Raw genomic sequence first — 20,440 nt, forward strand, 5'->3', positions numbered from 1 at the left:
GTGTAGTGGAGTTGTATGGCACATTGGGGTTGGCAACAATTTACATCCTCTCAAAGCGTGGATGTGGCTGTACAGCCAGGGACCAGGACATTTATGGAGAATGTCTACTGTAAACCAAGAAAAACATATAGAATATTGACAACCCCAATGTGCCGTACAACTTGGGAGCCAGCACAGATAAAGGTGGCCACACACGATGCAATAAAATTATCAAATTTTATGGAAATTAAATAAAAATTGGTTCTACAAGATTTTAAGATATTTTTTTTTTTATTTATTCAATATATCTGATTTTTTTTTTTTTTTGTTTTGTTGGTTTTTAAATTTTTTTTTTTTATTCTGATCAGTCTTGCTTGAGAGAGAGAGAGAGAGAGATAGATAGATACATTGGTCGAACTGTTATAATCAGAAAATTAAATTGTAATTCTTGAAATGAAAATAAATTAAATCCTTGTATTGTGTGTGTTTGTGTGGCCACCTTTTAGTCTTGAACTTGGAAATCCTTCCATTAGTGTAACTCGCTGAGCTGCGCTCACCAAAATTTCTTATAAGACATAAACGTGCTGTACATAGCGTAATACTATTAAAACATCATATACACCCAAGTGATGGTGAATTCTGTGACAACCGTGTATCCACTCCACGCTCTGAGCGGGGGAACGGGAGCCCAGGCGGACGGAGTGAGAGGGAAAGTGGGACGCCGCATCCACCCAGATGCCAGGACAGACCCCTCTGCAAAGATTATACTGATGTGCAAGATATCAAGCGAACATACGTGAGGGCGCATTCAATGCGCGGCGATTTTTAAAAGTAGTGGCTGTATTACACTATGATGGGTCTATGTGTTCTTATATTTTTATGTGAAGTAAACTTTTACCTGGATATTAAACTATAGTTTGAAGATTGCAAATGCCAGTGGAGTGATTCATACTAAAACGCTAGATCCACCTGTTTGAGGTGGCTACAATCCTGTGAGCGTAATCTGCTTTGTGGAGTGGATACACGGTTGTCACAGAATTCACCATCACTTGGGTGTATATGATGTTTTAATAGTATTACGCTATGTACAGCTCGTTTATGTCTTATAGGAAATTTTGGTGAGCGCAGCTCAGCGAGTTACATTAATGCTATTTCTGGAAAAAGTGAAGCAGCGATCCCACAAGAAGTGACTTTATTAACAAAATTTTCTGGTTGCCATTTCATGGAGGTCTGATGAACTTCTATTCTAATAACAGTCCCGTTTAGAGTATTGGTTGCAGTAAGGTCTGACTGCACCATAGTGGACTATTGTTTAACCTTTTCTGGTTCTGAGGAACAAGGTTGAATTGATTTGTAGTATTAAACAGAGGAGGAAATAGAGGATTAACTTGGATAACAATATTCGAAGGCAGCGCAGCCCTATTATACGTATATAGAAATCCTTCCATTGATACTCTTAAGCTTTATACAGCCATTAGACAATTACCAGGCTAAGTATGATCTAGCCTTTATTTACAAGCTGTACCATAGTTTGTGTAGACAATTGGATATTTGCCATAGGGTGTATGCTGGAGAGAGGGCAATACAGTTGCAGTCTGGGGAAAAAAACAACTAAAAACTATGTAACATGACATAACTGATAAATCCTCTGAGGGAAAAAAAAGTCAATTAAAGCAGACCTGAACTCAGAACTTCCACTCTGCTCTAAAAGATAAGCGACAGAATAATAACCTTTAGAGAAAAACATTTCTTGTTACAGCTGATACAAATCCTATACGATAAAATGCAAGTGTCCCTGCGTCATCAACTGAATGGTTGTGTGTCCCTGTTTTTGTACTGAGCATGTGCGCAGCCAGGGCATTAGGACACAGGGCCGGACCTGGCAGTCTGCGGTCTGTGGTTTCACAGAGGTTTTCGTTGCATTGTGGGAAATAACAGCTTTTTCCAACTGCCAAGCAAGCAGCTCCCTGTGTGCATATACTTCAGACAGGGGTGGGGAATGAGCAAGCAGGACGCGTATGTGCACGCATTGGTAGGGTAGCGGCTGTGACCTAGCGCCCGTTTTTTACGGGTGGGCCTTTTTACTAGTCCTGCAATAAATCTGCATTGACTACGTCCGGCTTTCATGACAGCAGACCTATTGTTAACATCCTGTGTTTACAAATGAGCTCTCTGCTGTGGCAGTCAGCTGACATAGCTGAGGAATTTAATTGCGATTTGTGATTAGTCACAAATAAGGGTGAATTAGACAGGCTATACTCGCACACGTCCAAAATAACACAACTACTACACAACCAACAGCACGACAAGTTGTTTACATGACAAGTACATACACACAAACCATCTAAACAACCAACTCGCTTAAATACTGTGCACGCAAGCATAACGGCAAACTGCATTCAAAAACAATGTTGTACATACGACTTGTACACACATGGCCAACCTGCATGATAGTAGTTCAGGTTGATTCACCAGATGGATCTGGGAAAACACCTGTTATAGGTGTTGATTGCCAGCCATACACACACCCAACTGTCTTGCAGCAGACCAAGTTTACATGATAGTTGGGCAGATTGTTTTGATGTGTATTTGAGCTTTAACCCTTTCAGTAACTGTTTATCAAACCGTTGTTTGTTCCTAGAAATTATTAGGTGTGGCTTATCTGTTGATGGATTGTAGTTGAGCTGTCCCTGCTGTTCATCAAAGTAGGAAATTATTAATCTGGCTAAAGTGACTTTTTTTGCTTGCATACATAATGCTTTTAGTGTGTTTGTTTTACACTCTTGACAGCATATTATTGTCTTGCATTATATGCTTTCATAACATTGATGACTAGATTTCACTTCAGTCCTGTTTCCAAACCATATACATTTTCACGCAGGAAAAAGTATTTGGGGATTTTTCTTTTCTTTTGGATTCAGTTTACAAAACTAATGGATAGAGGATTCCTGTGCTTTAGTTACACCAAATGTAAAGTGACTTCTCCGGAAACAAACACAGGACATATAAGATGTGTACAGTGCTTGGTTGGTTCTTGGTGCAAACAAGACATCAGTCATCCTGTCCAGCGTACAATAGCTGGAAAGAAAGAAGTGGTGACCTGCAGGGTCTAGCTACACAGAGTGAGGAACTAGGGGCCTGCCAAGTGGAAGTGGCACAGCGTTGCCTGGATACACATCGGACAGAAAGGGAGCATTTCTAGTAGGAGATGTGCTCTAGCATTTCAATTACCAAGTAAAGAGGAAAACAATCTCACATCTCAAATATTTTAGACAAAAATATAAATAACAAATGGAAGTACGCATAGCAATATTTACCCCTTTTTTTTACACTTTTGAGAGAGTAAGCGGTGAGAAAGTGGCGCTTCATCCTTGAACCACATATGTAGGGGTGGCTGCTGTTTCCCTGTTAAAGGAGAATTATAGAAAGTCTATTGGGATTAGATGGAGTATTTCTTTTTTTTCCTTCAAACATCAGCTGCAAAACTTCTGAATATTCAGTCTGGTGCTGCTTCACTAAGGGTTGCAAAGCAGTAGAGAACAAAACATAGTAAACATAGGCCTCAATTCACTAAGATCATGCTGGAGATAATAAGGCAAGAGAAAACTTACCTCCACACAGTGAGAGAGTTATCTTATCTCTTCATTCCTTACATTACCTCTTCTGTAGTTAATTTACCTCCTCTGTAGTTAATTTACCTCCTCTGTAGTTATTTTTACACAGAGTTAATTAACAGCCTGTCTTTAACTCTGGAGTTATTTAAGGATTGGAGAGTTAAGGTCCGTACACACGCCGGACTTTAGGCAACGACGGGTCCGTCGTTGCCTCCCGCTGGGTGGGCGTGCCAGCGACAGTCCGGCGTGTGTACGCTCTGTCGTCAGACTGATACGGCTGTTTCTGAGCGATCCGCCGGGCGGATCGCTCAGAAACAGCCGTATCAGTCTGACGACAGAGCGTACACACGCCGGACTGTCGCTGGCACGCCCACCCAGCGGGAGGCAACGACGGACCCGTCGTTGCCTAAAGTCCGGCGTGTGTACGGACCTTTAACTTAAAGACAGTAGAGTTAACTTTAGGTTTGCCTGAGGTAAAATGTTTCCTGAATATTACATGCCTTATCACCATGGTAACAACTCTAGAAACGTTATTAAAGACAGGAGATAAGCTTAGTGAATTGAGGCCATAGACTGAATTTAATTGTCAACTACTAGGTGGCCAAAGTTTATACCCCTCACCTGAAAACCCACACACAGTTTATACCCCTCACCTGTGTTATATTGGGGGTAATAGTGGGGACAACTGAAGGTGAAATAACACACACCCACATCCCCCCCCCCCCTCTGGGGACATTAAGGTTGGAGAACATGCCTGTCTGTCAGCCTTAGGGCTGTGTTTGGGGCGAATTCTCTGCTCCCTCGCTCTCTTCCTACCAAGGGTAATGCTTCCCCACCCACCTAAATGTTGACAGCTGTGCTTTGATTTTGCTGTGCTGTTTTATAACTATGTTCCTTTCAAAATCCATGATTAGAGAGCAGCAATTGCCATTGATAACTGCAGCCTTCCTCTGAGGCCTAACCCTTCTGCAGTAATAGCCGGGGAATCCCTTAAAGTGGATCTGAGATAAACTTATACTCCTTGCATAATTGTGTTTCTTTCATATAGTTTGGAGGGCATTCCTCAAGCCAAATACTTTTTGGTTTTTTTAATACTCTAATTCCCTATAAACTAAACAAGCCTCGCCCACAGCTTCTCCAGAGTGCCTTGGCACTCTAAGCCTTAGTAGCAATGGCTTATGGGAGCTCAGTCTGGGCAGGAGGAGGTTACTAGCCAGAGATTTCAGAGGGGAGGAGGAGGGGGGAGTGGAAGTTTTCACAGGCTGAGGGCTGGAGAATGCAGAGCAGCTTGCCTGTGTGAAATGTGACAAACAGAACGTGGCCGCTCCCATTGTAACACAGGAATAAATAACCATAAACTGTTGAACCTTTTTTGCAGCTAGATTTGCTGTGTCTAAACTTTAGATAAGATATTTAGACAAGTTACTTGTTGTTGTAGGTAGTTTTTCATCTCGGTTCCGCTTTAATTTGTCTCAGAACTATGCTTGGTGACAGTAGTATTTTTGTGCATAGCTGTAGATTACCATTTACCAGCAGCTATAGAACATTACTTCCAGTGTTTACAGTGAGACTAAAGAAAAAAAAAAAAAGGATATAATGAATTGGTTATGTAGTACTGATAATTAATAGAGCATTAGTAGCAAAGAGAATAGTCTCATAGTTTTATTTTCAGTTATATAGTTGTTGTTTTTTTATAACATTGCAACATTCTCTATTTGCAGTTTATACACTACACTTAGCATTCTAAATGATTTTACAGAGCAGGCTAGTAACCTTTTGAACTTTCCTCTTCAGAAAAAAACAAAATACAGTGACAGACACTTGAGATAATAGGCTTCAGAAGACAGAGCTCTCTGCGACTTTGACAGTTATCATTTGCATAGATAACTGGAGTTTAACGCTTCCTGTACTGGAAACAATATAATGCTGGGAATACACGATGAGATTTCTCAATCGATTTACTGTCCAATCTTATTTCTGAACGATTTTCTTATCAATTTCCATTCATTTCTATGAGAAATCGATCAGGAAGGGGATTGAAAATAAGATCGAACATGTCAGAAATTATCTATCGAACACAAAATATAATGGTGTATTCCCAGAATTAAACTCCTGTCTCTGCTATTTTTTTTGTATTTCTTAGCTGTACTACACATACAAATGATATCATAAGTTTATTTTCACTTCAGATGCCCTTTAAAAACTTCTACAGCCCCAACTCTGAATTTTCAAAGGTTCAGAAAATGTTCAGAATGAAGCTGTTCAGATGCATAGTGGCCCCTTCGGGTGGAGTGTACCTGACTGCAGGCTCTGTTCTGCAGCTAGTGATAACAAATGGAGCATTGTTTGAAGAAAACGTGGAAGGGAAAGGGATTGGGCCATTTTTGGATGTACTTAAGTTTAAGCACTCAAGCTTACTAGGCTGTATCCGATGGCCAGGAACAACATTTTATTCTCCCCAGATTAGTGACATTTCTTGAGAAGGATGCTGCTATTGCTTTGTCGAGGGTTCCAGATTAAAGCACTGCACAAATCAAGATGTTTGGCATGTTTTGTTTGGGGTTTTTTTTAGAGGGTGCAGCGGGCTTCGAATACCTGTCATTTTTACCGCAGTCTGTGTCCTCATCGGTAATAATCGCTCTCCCCATCTACAGCAACACCGCAAGATTTTTCTTCAACAGATACGAACGGCAGTAAAAATCTTGGTTGTTCGGCCTCACCATACTGCTAGAAGAATGTTGTATGTTGCTGCATGTATCGAGTGTTTCCTTTAGTTTCTGTTGAGGCAGATAGTCTAGTGGGAACTTGGCCATTAAAGAGAACCAGAGTTAAGAGATACATGGAGACTGACATATTTCCTGTTGAACAATTCCCATTGCCTGCCCGTCCTGCTGATCCACTGCCTCAAATACTTTAAAGGGAACCAGAGACGAAGCCCCCTCATGTATTTTACCATATATATCAGTGGGAACATTAGATAAAACGCCTACCTTGCTTTCTGTTTCATTCTGCATTGCTCAGCCTGCTTGTTATCAGCCTTGAAAAAATCCCAACTGAGCATTCAGTCTGGCTTTGCTTAGGAATATTTATAGCTCAGTCTGTGTTCTCTCATGTCTTTTCAAGTCCAAGCCTGCCCCTTGCTGGCTCTGGTCAGGAATCATTATAGCTAAGTCATTATAGCAAAGCCAGACTGAATGCTCAGTCCGGGATTTTATCAGGTCTGATAAGAAACAAGCTGTGCAGTACAGAACGAAACAGAGAGCAAGGTAGGTGTTTTCTCTAATGTTCCCACTGATATATATGGTAAAATACATGAGGGTACTTTGTCTCTGGTTCACTTTAAGTCATAGACCCTGAACAAGCATGTAGATCAAAGGTTTCTGACAAAAATCTGTGTGATTCAGACACTACTAACCAGAAAGATCAGCAGTACTGCCAGGCTTTTTTTGATATTTTTTTTTTTTTTGATTTTGGTACTGCCAGGCAACTGGTATTGCTTAAAAGGAAATATGGCAGCCTCTGTATCCCTCTCACTTTAGTTGTACTTTAACTGGAAAACTGTACTCCATGCCACCTTTGTACCATGGACTATTCCCGGAGAGTTTCTATGATACAAAATGTACGGCGGTAAGAGTCAAGGTGAAGTCGCACATTTTCGCTTTGTCAAACTATTAAAATTCACTTGCTGTTAAGTGACAAGCTTTGCAACCCACACCTGAGTGTTCTCAGGCCATAATGAGGTTTCTTGAAGTATTAGTGACCTTGTGGCTGTGCAACTGAAATTGCACGTACACACCTACAGAAAGCATCTTTTCTTTTAATAGACGCAGAAAGGCTGCCTTATGGGCTGCAGACCTCACGACATAGCGGCAATAAATACATTCCAGACCAGCTACTGCAGGATTGCTTATGATCTCTGGTCTGGAGATGCTTTAATAAATGGTCATTATTCTGTTCTCTGCTAGACAACCATGATTCATGGTTGTGGCTTGCCATGCAACCACCGGCTCTATTCACTGTGGGAAAATCCCATCTTTCTACCTAATCTCCAGTCTTGCTAATGTTGTCTCTCTTTGTAGATTTTGGATGATGGTGGGGATCTGACACACTGGATATATAAGAAATATCCAAACATGTTTAAAAAAATAAAGGGCATCGTGGAAGAAAGTGTGACTGGAGTACATCGGTAAGCATTAACTTTATTTCTATTTTAGCATGGGAAACTGTTCTTCTGTTTTATTGTCTTTATAGTATTAGTGTAATTCTACTTAAGGCACCCAAGGTGAAAATAAACTAATGAAATAAGCAATTGTATCTATCCGCCTTCTCCTAAAAATGACTTTTTAAGGTATTCCACAGTTTTATATTTAAATCTTTTTAAGTTTTTACTTTAGTTTTTTTGCTCAATAACACATTCATTGACTTATGCCAGAGCTAAAATCTATGACCCCTTTTATCTCTTTCCTGCTTTCAGAAGCCATTTTCTGCTAGGAAAATGTTTTATAGTTGACATTTCTTATCAGTGAGTGTCACATTGTAGTCTGACCCAGTCCTGACTCACAGGAACTGACACTTACATACCTAATGTTTAACTCTTTCAGGCAGAGAAAGGAAAAAAAGGAACACAGCATAGTTATTTGTGTGCTAGGCACTGTACATATCCCATGTCTATCTCACAGGGCTGTGGAGTCGGAGTCGTGGAGTCGGGCAATTTTGGGTGCCTGGAGTCGGAGTCGGGAAAAAAATGCACCGACTCCGACTCCGACTCCTAATGAATTTGTAACTGTAATTAAAATAGAAAATATGATAAAATGTTCTATTTCTCAGATAATAGTCATTAAAAATAATGTATATATACAGTATATATACAGTAATAGCTGTGCTTAGTCCACAAAAATGAAATAAACCAATCAAAATTAGTTACTTGTGCTGCTTCAATAAAGCAGTCCCCGTATTTTTAAGGTCAGATATACATATCTGATTGTGACTATATATGATGTGTACACAGGAATCTCTTATATATACTAAATAACATCTATGCTGTAAGAATAAAGCCTGATGTGTAGCTGTGTCACTAATAGAGATGGTCAACGAGATGGAAATAATTCTGCATTGATGCTGATTTATGCAAATGTATGCACTCCCTTTGCTGATGAAATCAAATAATTTGATATGTTGTTAAAATTTGGTTTGGTGACTACAAATTAAAGGGTACCTGAGACAGATGAAAAGTAAAGTTTTATACATACCTGGGGCTTCCTCCAGCCCCCTTCAGGCTAATCAGTCCCTCGCTGTCCTCCACCACCCGGATCTTCTGCTATGAGTCCTGGTAATTCAGCCAGTCAGCGCTGTCCGGCCGCATGCCGCTCCCACAGCCAGGAACATTCTGCACCTGCGCAATAGTGCTGCACAGGTGTAGTATGCTCCTGGCGGCGGAGTGTGTGCATGCGCACTACGCCTGACTGGCTCAAGTACCTGGACTCATAGCAGAAGATCCAGGTGGCGGAGGAGGACAACGAGGGACTGATTATCCTGAAGGCGCCTGGAGAAAGCCCCAGGTATGTATAAAACTTTAATTTCATCTGTCTCAGGTTTACTTTGTTACACAGTAGTACTATACTCTACATATGCACTCCCCACAGAGCTGCAGGGAATCCACTGAGAATGCTGTGCACATTGAACACAGAGGTGTTGTCTGTTTACAATCTCCTCATTCCCCTGCAGAGTACCTGCACATCATTCTTACATGTACCCACACTTACATTGCCTAGGGCCTGATAGATGTTCTTTGTTCCGTTTTGTACCTTTTACAAGTACTCTTACCAAGGACTAGTTTTAGTCTAAAGGGAATAAATATAGTAGTCTACATATCCTTCTCACTTCAGTTGTCTTGTAAAATTCCTAAGCGTTGGCAGTTAAGAGACGAATTTCATGTTACATACTTTTAATCAACAAAATTGTAATATGCAAATTAAAGGAGTCGGAGTCGTGGAGTCGGAGTCGGTGGAATCCTAAACTGAGGAGTCGGAGTCGGTGGATTTTTGGACCGACTCCACAGCCCTGCTATCTCATCATGTCACATGTCGCCTCGGGTATCCTTTAAAGATGAACTCCAGTGACCTATAGTATAATGTAGTAAGTTATTTAGGATTCCCACTTTTATAATAATTATCTTGGTTTCAGCATCAGAAACACTTCCTATATCTATAGATATCAAAATATTGGTCTATGCAGTGCCCATTTTTACCCCAATGTATCTGGTGCTTAAATTACCTGCTTTGAGGTATACCTTAAGGCTATTTCACAGTGCTCAGTTGCGTTGCAGAATAATTCTGCATGTCAACTTACTGCCCATATAATTCTATGTTCACAGTACTGTTTTGTTATTGATTGCATTATTCTAATTCTCTGCATGCAGGTTTTGAGTTAATGTCTCTGTCCAGTCTCAATTGCGGTTCACACTCATTACGCGTGCGGTATGCAAGTGACTCCAGCCTTACATGTTTAGTTCAGTACCTCAGAGACCCAGCTAGGCACATGGTTTAGAAGTGATCTCTGCAATACTTATGCACTACTTTATACTATTTTAACAGTTCGGCGCTTCAGGAAATGCATGCATGTATGTGCATGGTCTTTCTTTGTAATGAAATTATTTGCAAAACACATGCAGCGCTATTAAACAGGTAGTAAAAATGCTTTAACAGCTTATTCAGTGCATTTGCGAGGTGACATGGCAGTATTATAAATGTGGCTAAAGTAAAAAAAAAAATACAAGTAAATTCTTGATCAGGGTGCTATTTTAGAATGTTTAATCATATGTAATTATAAGTATGTTAATACAAGTTTGTGTAAAGAATGTAATAAAAGCTTGGGCAGAGCAAGAACCTGAGAACTTGAATTAGATGGTCACCATACAGGAAGGGGGCACTCTGCTTACCCATGTCTTTTACTTGGTCTGATTTATAGTAGATAAGTATATCGGCTATTGAAAGGTATGAAATAATTGGAAGAAAATGCATCTGAATGGAAATGAAAGTTCATTTGTGCTTTGCCTATACAGCTGAGTAGTCACTACGTCATTTGCCTTTACTGATTGATTACCACATGAGCTGTGCTGTAGTCAGGAAGAGAAGGCCATTATTATGCATAGGTCAGTCCACAATTCTAGTAGAATTAAAGCCATTATTCTCAGGAAAGACACTTTCTATACAGAATACTCCCAGCACACTGCTAAAACTGCGGAGTTCTTACACTAGAACAAAGATGGACATGCTTGCTAGGCTAATGTCTACTTAGCATTTTCTTAGTGTAATTTGCCTTCTTAAAACAGAAGGTATTTGCTAATAACTCAGTTTGAGCAACTGTGATTACCCACAATGCATCACTACTGAATATGCAAATTATCTCTTTATGCCCGTGAAGCTAGGGTTACATCCAGAACCACTGGTGTAGAGCAAGCCCTATAGCTTATACATTTTATAAAACCACATCAACCCAACATGCAGACAGCCTATGGGATAGGGCATGGCAAATTGCACTAAGGGCTTGTTCACACCTAGGGCATTTTCGCTATTTTTTTAAGCGCCAGCTAATTAAAAAGTCGTCCTGAAAGCTCTTGTGCAATGATTCCCTATGAGAGAGTTCACATCTGAGCGGTTAGTTTCCGATTCACTCAGCAAAGCGCTGCCTATACCATTTGTAGGGCGCAAAATGCTCACAAAATCACTTTGTGCAGTAATTGCGTTTGCGCTTTGATAAATAAATACATTGTATGTATTCATTTCCGGGTCAAAGAGTTCACTTCCTGATCTTCATCAGGAAGTGAAAAAATGAATCGCTCTGCAAAAGCCCTTTGAAAAGCGCTGTACACAAAATCGAAGCGCACAGATAATCAAAAATCGCTGACGTCAGATGTGAACTGGCATTTTAGATGTGAACAAAGCCTAAGCATTGCTTTTTAGCAGGAGGGCCATTCGGTCTTGTCTTTCTTTGTCCCCTATACATTCCTAATGGTTCCTAGTAGTGCTGAGTTCACGGGTCCCGAAGGACTCAAATTTGTGATTCAAATGAGGTTTAATTGCCTCAGCTGTGTGGCTGGGAAAGATGTGCACGCATCCTATTGGATGCGTTGGAAGACTCACTACCGTGCACTTCCTCCTCCCGCCTTGGAGGAAGTGCGCGGTAGTGTGTCTTGCAGCGCGTCCAATAGGACGCGTGCAAGATGTTTGGAACACATAGAAAACAACCCCCTCTCTCCCAGCCGCACAGCTGAGGCAATTAAGCCTCTTTTGAATCACAAATTCAAGCCCTTCAGGACTCGTGAGCCCGTGCCTGGTTCATAGGGGTTGTAGGTCAACCCGATCTGCTTGGGAACTTAGCATTTTCTTGTGGCACATAGTTCAACTTTTATGTAGCCCTTGATTTAGCACAGTTTTGTCATTTCTTGATCATCTGTAAACACAAGCATGTTAGAAATAAAAGTAAAGGCTACTGAGCTGTCACAATTCTTTTACAGCTTGTACCAACTGTCTAAAGCCGGAAAGCTGTGTGTTCCAGCCATGAATGTGAACGACTCTGTCACCAAACAGAAGTTTGACAATTTGTACTGCTGTCGGGAGTCCATTTTGGATGGGTAAAAATCAAAACAAACTACTCTTAACCAATAATGTTTTTTGCTTTAAACACAATGAGAGGTTTGCTGATAGACATGTAAGACAAGTAAGTTTTCATTAGAATTATCCAGTCATATACTCTGGTATTGTGAAATCTCTGCTTGTGAGTAATAGTTTTGAAAAGATGTTTCCTCCAAAAGAAACCGCATTGAGGGCTTAGCCACACTGTTAGCACTTTTTAATCCATCAGCGCTACATTTGCGTTTTTAAAAAAGCGCTCCCATTGACTTGCAGCAAAATCGCAGCAATCGAGATTTTTTTTTATTTAAAAAAATCACAATCGCGGCAATTTTACTGCAAGTCAATGGGAATGTGTTTTTAAAAACCCAAATGTGGTGTGACTGAGCGCAGCGTACTCTGCTGTGTTGCTCATCTTTGATGAAAGATTGCTTCTGATTGTTTATATAAATCAGTGCATATCCTTTCACCTATGGTTCTTTACCTGGTTTGGGATCTTGATAATTTAAAATCTATGCCGGTTTGTGTCCTGTTACACCTGCCAGGGCGTAGATTTCAATCAGCAACGCCCTGCAGTCTTGTCAGTCTTGGGTACGCTTCAAGGGTAACTACATTTATCAAAACCAAATCTGTATGGTTTGGCTAATAGTCACGCAAACAGGCTTAGGAGTTCTGCAAGGGTCAAGCCTGTCTTATGTAAATTAATCTGCACAGTGCATAGTAGCTGGAATTCTTGGGAAAAAGGGACGGTGTGCAACTATTTCTTATGAACGTTATCTGTAGAAAAATCTTGTTGGATGGGGAAAATAATATCTTTCATATATTGATAGTTTATCTGGTCTACAATTTTGCACTATTGGGATATTGGACAAGATTAAAGTAGGAATCTTGTCTACTGACCCCACCACTACTAGCTTTGAATTAAACGATGCAATGCAAAACTATGGGAACATGATCAATATTTGTTTGCTTTACAATCAGCACTGGCCTGATATGTTCAGTCCTTATCTGGTGCTGCCAACCACCAGATAAGGACTGAACACATCAGGCCAGTGCTGATTGTAAAGCAACCAAATATTGATTGATTTTTATTAGAATCCATCTATTAAAAATTGTATGGCCATTTATAGACTGACAGTGTAATACAGTGTAATCTCATTTTCAGGCCTTCACCTTCCAGGCTATATAGTTTATGCAGCGGTGTAGGGCTTATGTTCACTGAGATCAAGACAGAATTACTCTCTGTATATTAAAATACATTTTGTTTTGTGTTTGAAATATTAGACATTAGGGCCTAACTCAAATGGGCTTTCCTTCTAATTCTTCATGCTACACTACGATGGACATATGACTATGATAGTAATTAGATTGTGAGCTCCATTTAGTGACACTATGACTATGTGCTCTGCAAAGCCCTGTTAAAGATGTCAGCGCTACATAAATATTAAACAATGAATCTATTGTTTATCATTTACATTCTATAATCTAGTGTTTGTAATCTATAGCCCCCCCGCCCTTATCGCCACAGGGGAGAGAGCCAGTGAAAAAGGCTCTGAGAGGCGGGGAGTGGGCATTACACAGGAGTGCCTCTCCTGCAAGGGATGCCCTTCCCCATTAGTCTACCAACCAGCTAGTTTTTGGTAGATTCGGGGGAAAGTGGGTTTGGGGTAGGGCATCACAGGGAAGGCTGATAGCGGGGACACAGACATGTCCTTCAGAAAGGGAACATGCACGTGTCCCACCTGTGTAGAAACACACACACACACACACACACACACACACACACACACACACACACACACACACACACACACACACACACACACACACACACACACACACACACACACACACACACACACACACACACACACACACACACACACACACACACACACACACACACACACACACACACACACACACACACACACACACGGATTTGTGGCTGAACAGAACCGAATTGAACAGAATAGTATGGACAATAATATATTCACCCATGTTATCTATGCTTTTTGCTCTGAGAACTTGCATGGTGTCCTTTTTAGCTTAACTACAAGTCAGTAGGATTAGTGCATCTGCAAATAGTTACCGAACTATTGCTTATGCAGGCTGCTTGTGTAAGCTGGTAAATTCTTGCTATGCCCATCTTTTAAACTGGGCCTATAGGCCGTGTCTGCTGCCAGCATGTGACAGGAAGGAAGTCTGATAGAAGATTATGTAAGACTTGTGAGCCATGCCTGTGTTGATAAATGGAAAAATGGCAAGTCACAGTGCTGTATTTTGTTTGCTTAGTGTCCAGTAATTGTTTTGTCAGGTAATTATCACTTAAGCTAGATTAATGAGTAACTGAGAAAAAAAATATATCAGATGACATTGAAACCTTGGACTGATTGCCTATACATCCATGTACTTTTCTGAAAACTGATCTGCTTGAAGAAAATCACACAAATTGGTTACGTTGTTAACCACTTCCCGACCGCCGTATATACAAATGGCGGCCGGGAAGTGCACCCCGCAAGGACCGCCGTATAGACAAATGGTGGCGGTCCTTGTAGGGGCATGGGCGGAGCGATCGCGTCATCAGTAACGCGATCCTCCGCCTCCGCCTGGCGCCACTCACCCGCCGCAACATCCCGCCGGCCATACGGAAGTGCCGGCGGGATGTTAACCCGACGATCGCCGCATACAAAGTGTATAATACACTTTGTAATGTTTACAAAGTGTATTATACAGGCTGCCTCCTGCCCTGGTGGTCCCAGTGTCCGAGGGACCACCAGGGCAGGCTGCAGCCACCCTAGTCTGCACCAAGCACACTCATTTCCCCCCCCCCCCCTGCCCCAGATCGCCCACAGCACCCATCAGACCCCCCCCTGCCCACCCCCCAGACCCCTGTTTGCACCCAATCACCCCCCTAATCACCCATCAATCACTCCCTGTCACTATCTGTCAACGCTATTTTTTTTATCCCCCCCCCCTGCTCCCTCCTGATCACCCCCCACCCCTCAGATTCTCCCCAGACCCCCCCACCCCATGTACTGTATGCATCTATCCCCCCTGATCACCTGTCAATCACCCATCAATCACCCCCTGTCACTGCCACCCATCAATCAGCCCCTAACCTGCCCCTTGCGGGCAATCTGATCACCCACCCACACCAATAGATCGCCCGCAGATCCGACATCAGATCACCACCCAAGCGCAGTGTTTACATCTATTCTCTCCTCTAAACACCCACTAATTACCCATCAATCACCCATCAATCATCCCCTATCACCACCTGTCACTGTTACCCATCAGATCAGACCCTAATCTGCCCCTTGCGGGCACCCAATCACCCGCCTACACGCTCAGATTGCCCTCAGACCCCCCCTTATCAATTCGCCAGGGCATCATTTACATCTGTCCTTCCCTGTAATAACCCACTGATCACCTGTCAATCACCCATCAATCACCCCCTGTCACTGCCACCCATCAATCACCCCCTGTCACTGCCACCCATCAATCAGCCCCTAACCTGCCCCTTGCGGGCAATCTGATCACCCACCCACACCAATATATCGCCCGCAGATCCGACATCAGATCACCTCCCAAGTGCAGTGTTTACATCTCTTCTCTCCTCTAAACACCCACTAATTACCCATCAATCACCCCCTATCACCACCTGTCACTGTTGCCCATCAGATCAGACCCTAATCTGCCCCTTGCGGGCACCCAATCACCCGCCTACACGCTCAGATTGCCCTCAGACCCCCCCTTATCAATTCGCCAGTGCAATATTTACATCTGTTATTCCCTGTAATAACCCACTGATTACCTGTCAATCACCTATCAATCACCCATCAATCACCCCCTGTCACTGCCACCCATCAATCACCCGCTGTCACTGCCACCCATCAATCAGCCCCTAACCTGCCCCTTGCGGGCAATCTGATCACCCACCCACACCAATATATCGCCTGCAGATCCGACGTCCGATCACCTCCCAAGTGCAGTGTTTACATCTGTTCTCTACCCTAAACACCCACTAATTACCCATCAATCACCCCCTGTCACTGCTACCTATCAGATTAGACTTTCACAAACACAAAGAGAAGAATCTTGCGCTCCTGTTCCCAGGTGACCAATTGGAGATGCACTCCTCTTAGGATGTCATGCACTGCGACGCTCCGTAGCAGGGTAACATTGGCAAAACAATCAAGAAGAGATGGAGCGCGCCATAGTGCATTAATCGTAAAAGGTAATTTATTAGGATATAAAAGTTATACTCACAAACACAAGTGGTGTAAACGCTTGTCAGCGGGCAGCCAACCGCTTCTCTCAACAGGGGAGGATGTCGCGCTGTGGCCAGCAGCGCGAGTCCCGATCGTCTGGGCTCCGTCCGGCTGTGAGGTGGGTGTGGCTGATTCAGCGGGCGTGTGACGTCATGACGCGTTTCGGCGCTCTGCGCCTTCGTCAGATCTGACGCTGGCCACAGCGCGACATCCTCCCCTGTTGAGAGAAGCGGTTGGCTGCCCGCTGACAAGCGTTTACACCATTTGTGTTTGTGAGTATAACTTTTATATCCTAATAAATTACCTTTTACGATTAATGCACTATGGCGCGCTCCATCTCTTCTTGATTGATCTATCAGATTAGACCCCTATCTGCCCCTAGGGCACTCAATCACCCGCCCACACCCTCAGAATGCTCTCAGACCCCAGCCCTGATCACCTCGCTAGTGCATTGCTTGCATCTATTCCCCCCTCTAATCACACCTTGAGACACCCATCAATCACCTCCTGTCACCCCCTAACACACCTACCCATCAGATCAGGCCCTAATTTGCCCCGTGTGGGCTCCTGATCACTCGGCCAAACCCTCAGACCCCCTTCCGATCACCTCCCCAGTGCATTGATTGCATCTATTTTCCCCTCTAACCACCCCCTGAGACACCCATCAATCACCTCCTGTCACCCCCCCTAGCACTCCTATCCATCAGATCAGGCCCAATACAACCTGTCATCTAAAAGGCCACCCTGCTTATGACCGGTTCCACAAAATTCGCCCCCTCATAGACCACCTGTCATCAAAATTTGCAGATGCTTATATCCCTGAACAGTCATTTTGAGACATTTGGTTTCCAGACTACTCACGGTTTTGGGCCCGTAAAATGCCAGGGCGGTATAGGAACCCCACAAGTGACCCCATTTTAGAAAAAAAGACACCCGAAGGTATTCTGTTAGGTGTATGATGAGTTCATAGAATTTATTTTTTGTCAAAAGTTAGCGGAAATTGATTTTTGTTTTTTTTTTCACAAAGTGTCATTTTTCACTAACTTGTGACAAAAAATAAAATCTTCTATGAACTCGCCATACACCTAACGGAATACCTTGGGGTGTCTTCTTTCTAAAATGGGGTCACTTGTGGGGTTCCTATACTGCCCTGGCATTTTAGGGGCCCTAAACCGCGAGGAGTAGTCTAGAAAACAAATGCCTCAAAATGACCTGTGAATAGGACGTTGGGCCCCTTAGCGCACCTAGGCTGCAAAAAAGTGTCACACGTGGTACCGCCGTACTCAGGAAAAGTAGTATAATGTGTTTTGGGGTGTATTTTTACACATACCCATGCTGGGTGGGAGAAATTTCTATGTAAATGGACAATTGTGTGTAAAAAACATCAAACAATTGTCATTTACAGAGATATTTCTCCCACTTAGCATGGGTATGTGTAAAAATACACCCCAAAACACATTATACTACTTCTCCTGAGTACGGCGGTACCACATGTGTGGCACTTTTTTACACCCTAAGTACGCTAAGGGGCCCAAAGTCCAATGAGTACCTTTAGGATTTCACAGGTCATTTTGCAACATTTGGTTTCAAGACTACTCCTCACGGTTTAGGGCCCCTAAAATGCCAGGGCAGTATAGGAACCCCACAAATGACCCCATTCTAGAAAGAAGACACCCAAAGGTATTCCGTTAGGAGTATGGTGAGTTCATAGAAGATTTTATTTTTTGTCCCAAGTTAGCGTAAAATGACACTTTGTGAAAAAAAACAATATCAATTTCCGCTAACTTGTGACAAAAAAATAAAAACTTCTATGAACTCGCCATACTCCTAGCGGAATACCTTGGGGTGTCTTCTTTCTAAAATGGGGTCATTAGTGGGGTTCCTATACTGCCCTGGCATTTTAGGGGCCCTAAACCGTGAGGAGTAGTCTTGAAACAAAAATGACCTGTGAAATCCTAAAGGTACTCATTGGACTTTGGGCCCCTTAGCGCAGTTAGGGTGCAAAAAAGTGCCACACATGTGGTATCGCCGTACTCGGGAGAAGTAGTACAATGTGTTTTGGGGTGCATTTTTACACATACCCATGCTGGGTGGGAGAAATACAGCGCTAAGGAGTCCAAAGTCCAATGAGCACCTTTAGGCTTTACAGGGTTGCTTACAATTTAGCACCCCCCAAAATGTCAGGACAGTAAACACACCCCACAAATGACCCCATTTTGGAAAGTAGACCCTTCAAGGTATTCAGAGAGGGGCATGGTGAGTCCGTGGCAGATTTCATTTTTTTTTGTCGCAAGTTAGAAGAAATGGAAACTTTTTTTTTTTTCCTCACAAAGTGTCATTTTCCGCTTACTTGTGACAAAAAATAATATCTTCTATGAACTCACTATGCCTCTCAGTGAATACTTTGGGATGTCTTCTTTCCAAAATGGGGTCATTTGGGGGGTATTTATACTATCCTGGAATTCTAGCCCCTCATGAAACATGACAGGGGGTCAAAAAAGTCATAGATGCTTGAAAATGGGAAAATTCACTTTTTGCACCATAGTTTGTAAACCCTATAACTTTTACCCAAACCAATAAATATACACTGAATGGGTTTTTTTTTAATCAAAAACATGTTTGTCCACATTTTTCGCGCTGCATGTATACAGAAATTTTACTTTATTTGAAAAATGTCAGCACAGAAAGTTAAAAAAATCATTTTTTTGCCAAAATTCATGTCTTTTTTGATGAATATAATAAAAAGTAAAAATCGCAGGATCAATCAAATAGCACCAAAAGAAAGCTTTATTAGTGACAAGAAAAGGAGCCAAAATTCATTTAGGTGGTAGGTTGTATGAGCGAGCAATAAACCGTGAAAGCTGCAGTGGTCTGAATGGAAAAAAAGTGGCCGGTCCTTAAGGGGTAGAAAGTCCTCAAGTGGTTAAAGGACAATGTATTATTTTTGACAATTATTCTTTGGGTGCAAGAAGAGTACACTTACTTTTAGTGAAAAGCCCTTTTTTTTTAGTGAACCTTTTCGTTGAAACAGTAATTTGACCTATACTATAGCCATCATGAATAAAGATGACAGAAAATACACACATCTATACAGCTTCCTAGTGTGCAGTAAACATATTTGCTATTAATGTTATCATGAAATTACAAGACTGCAAATTAAAACCTCCATTTACAGATCAAGATTGGTCATAACATGAGTACTATGCAGAGAAATGTTATGATAAACTGCAACCGGCTGTATATTGATCAGCAGAACCAATCAGCTACTTTAATATTTATGGTTTAACCAAAGTATAACTCAGCAGGTGTATTTAGTAGGTAGTGCAAGAGCATGAAAACCATACCTTTTGAAATATGGTGTGGCAATCTCTATTCAGGTAAACCAGTTTACCATAGGGAAAGGGGGAGCGGGAAGTATTTTATTGATACTGTTAATACAATCAATGAAGGTCCCTTTACAGTCCAGGAGGGGGTGGGGGGGAGGCTAGAGATTAGATTAGAAGGGGGCTCAGCATCATCATGCAGTTTAGACTGCAATCAGGCTGACCTCTGTAAATAATTGCTTCCTACACCTTTAGGTATCCATTATTACACTATATGCATTCAAAAAATATGCACATTAAAAAATGAAGTGCACAAATATCTGACCTTTTATATCAATGCTTACATTTTATGTTACCAATTTGAACAGATAACATGCTTTAGAGACTTTTCTTACCAAAAATTATTTGCATAACAATTATGAAATGTGCTGCTGTTAAAAGCACAGCAAAAGTTAAACAAAGGAATAGATCAGGGATGCTTAAAGTCCTGCCTTTTATAATAACATCCAGATATTAGCCTTTTTGGTGCACTTGCCTAGTTCGGTCTTTGTCCCTGCTCATCAACGTCTCATTGATGGACTGGCTTAATTGGCTTTTCCTATAATGCAAGATCATAAATG

At 41.9% G+C, this 20,440-nt stretch overlaps 1 protein-coding gene across 9 annotated transcripts in view; it reads left to right on the forward strand.

The window, feature by feature from the left end:
• AHCYL2 (adenosylhomocysteinase like 2) overlaps nucleotides 1–20,440 on the forward strand; it is a 191,120-nt gene that overhangs the window by 148,498 nt on the left and 22,182 nt on the right. For all 9 annotated transcript variants that reach the window (XM_068275953.1, XM_068275956.1, XM_068275954.1 and 6 more), the window contains exons 7-8: nucleotides 7,673–7,779; nucleotides 12,109–12,225. In XM_068275953.1, coding sequence (XP_068132054.1) covers nucleotides 7,673–7,779; nucleotides 12,109–12,225 — 224 coding nt within the window. The remainder of the gene's footprint in view (nucleotides 1–7,672; nucleotides 7,780–12,108; nucleotides 12,226–20,440) is intronic.

This window comes from Hyperolius riggenbachi, chromosome 3, assembly GCF_040937935.1.
Source record: "Hyperolius riggenbachi isolate aHypRig1 chromosome 3, aHypRig1.pri, whole genome shotgun sequence".
NCBI classification, from domain to species: domain Eukaryota; kingdom Metazoa; phylum Chordata; class Amphibia; order Anura; family Hyperoliidae; genus Hyperolius; species Hyperolius riggenbachi.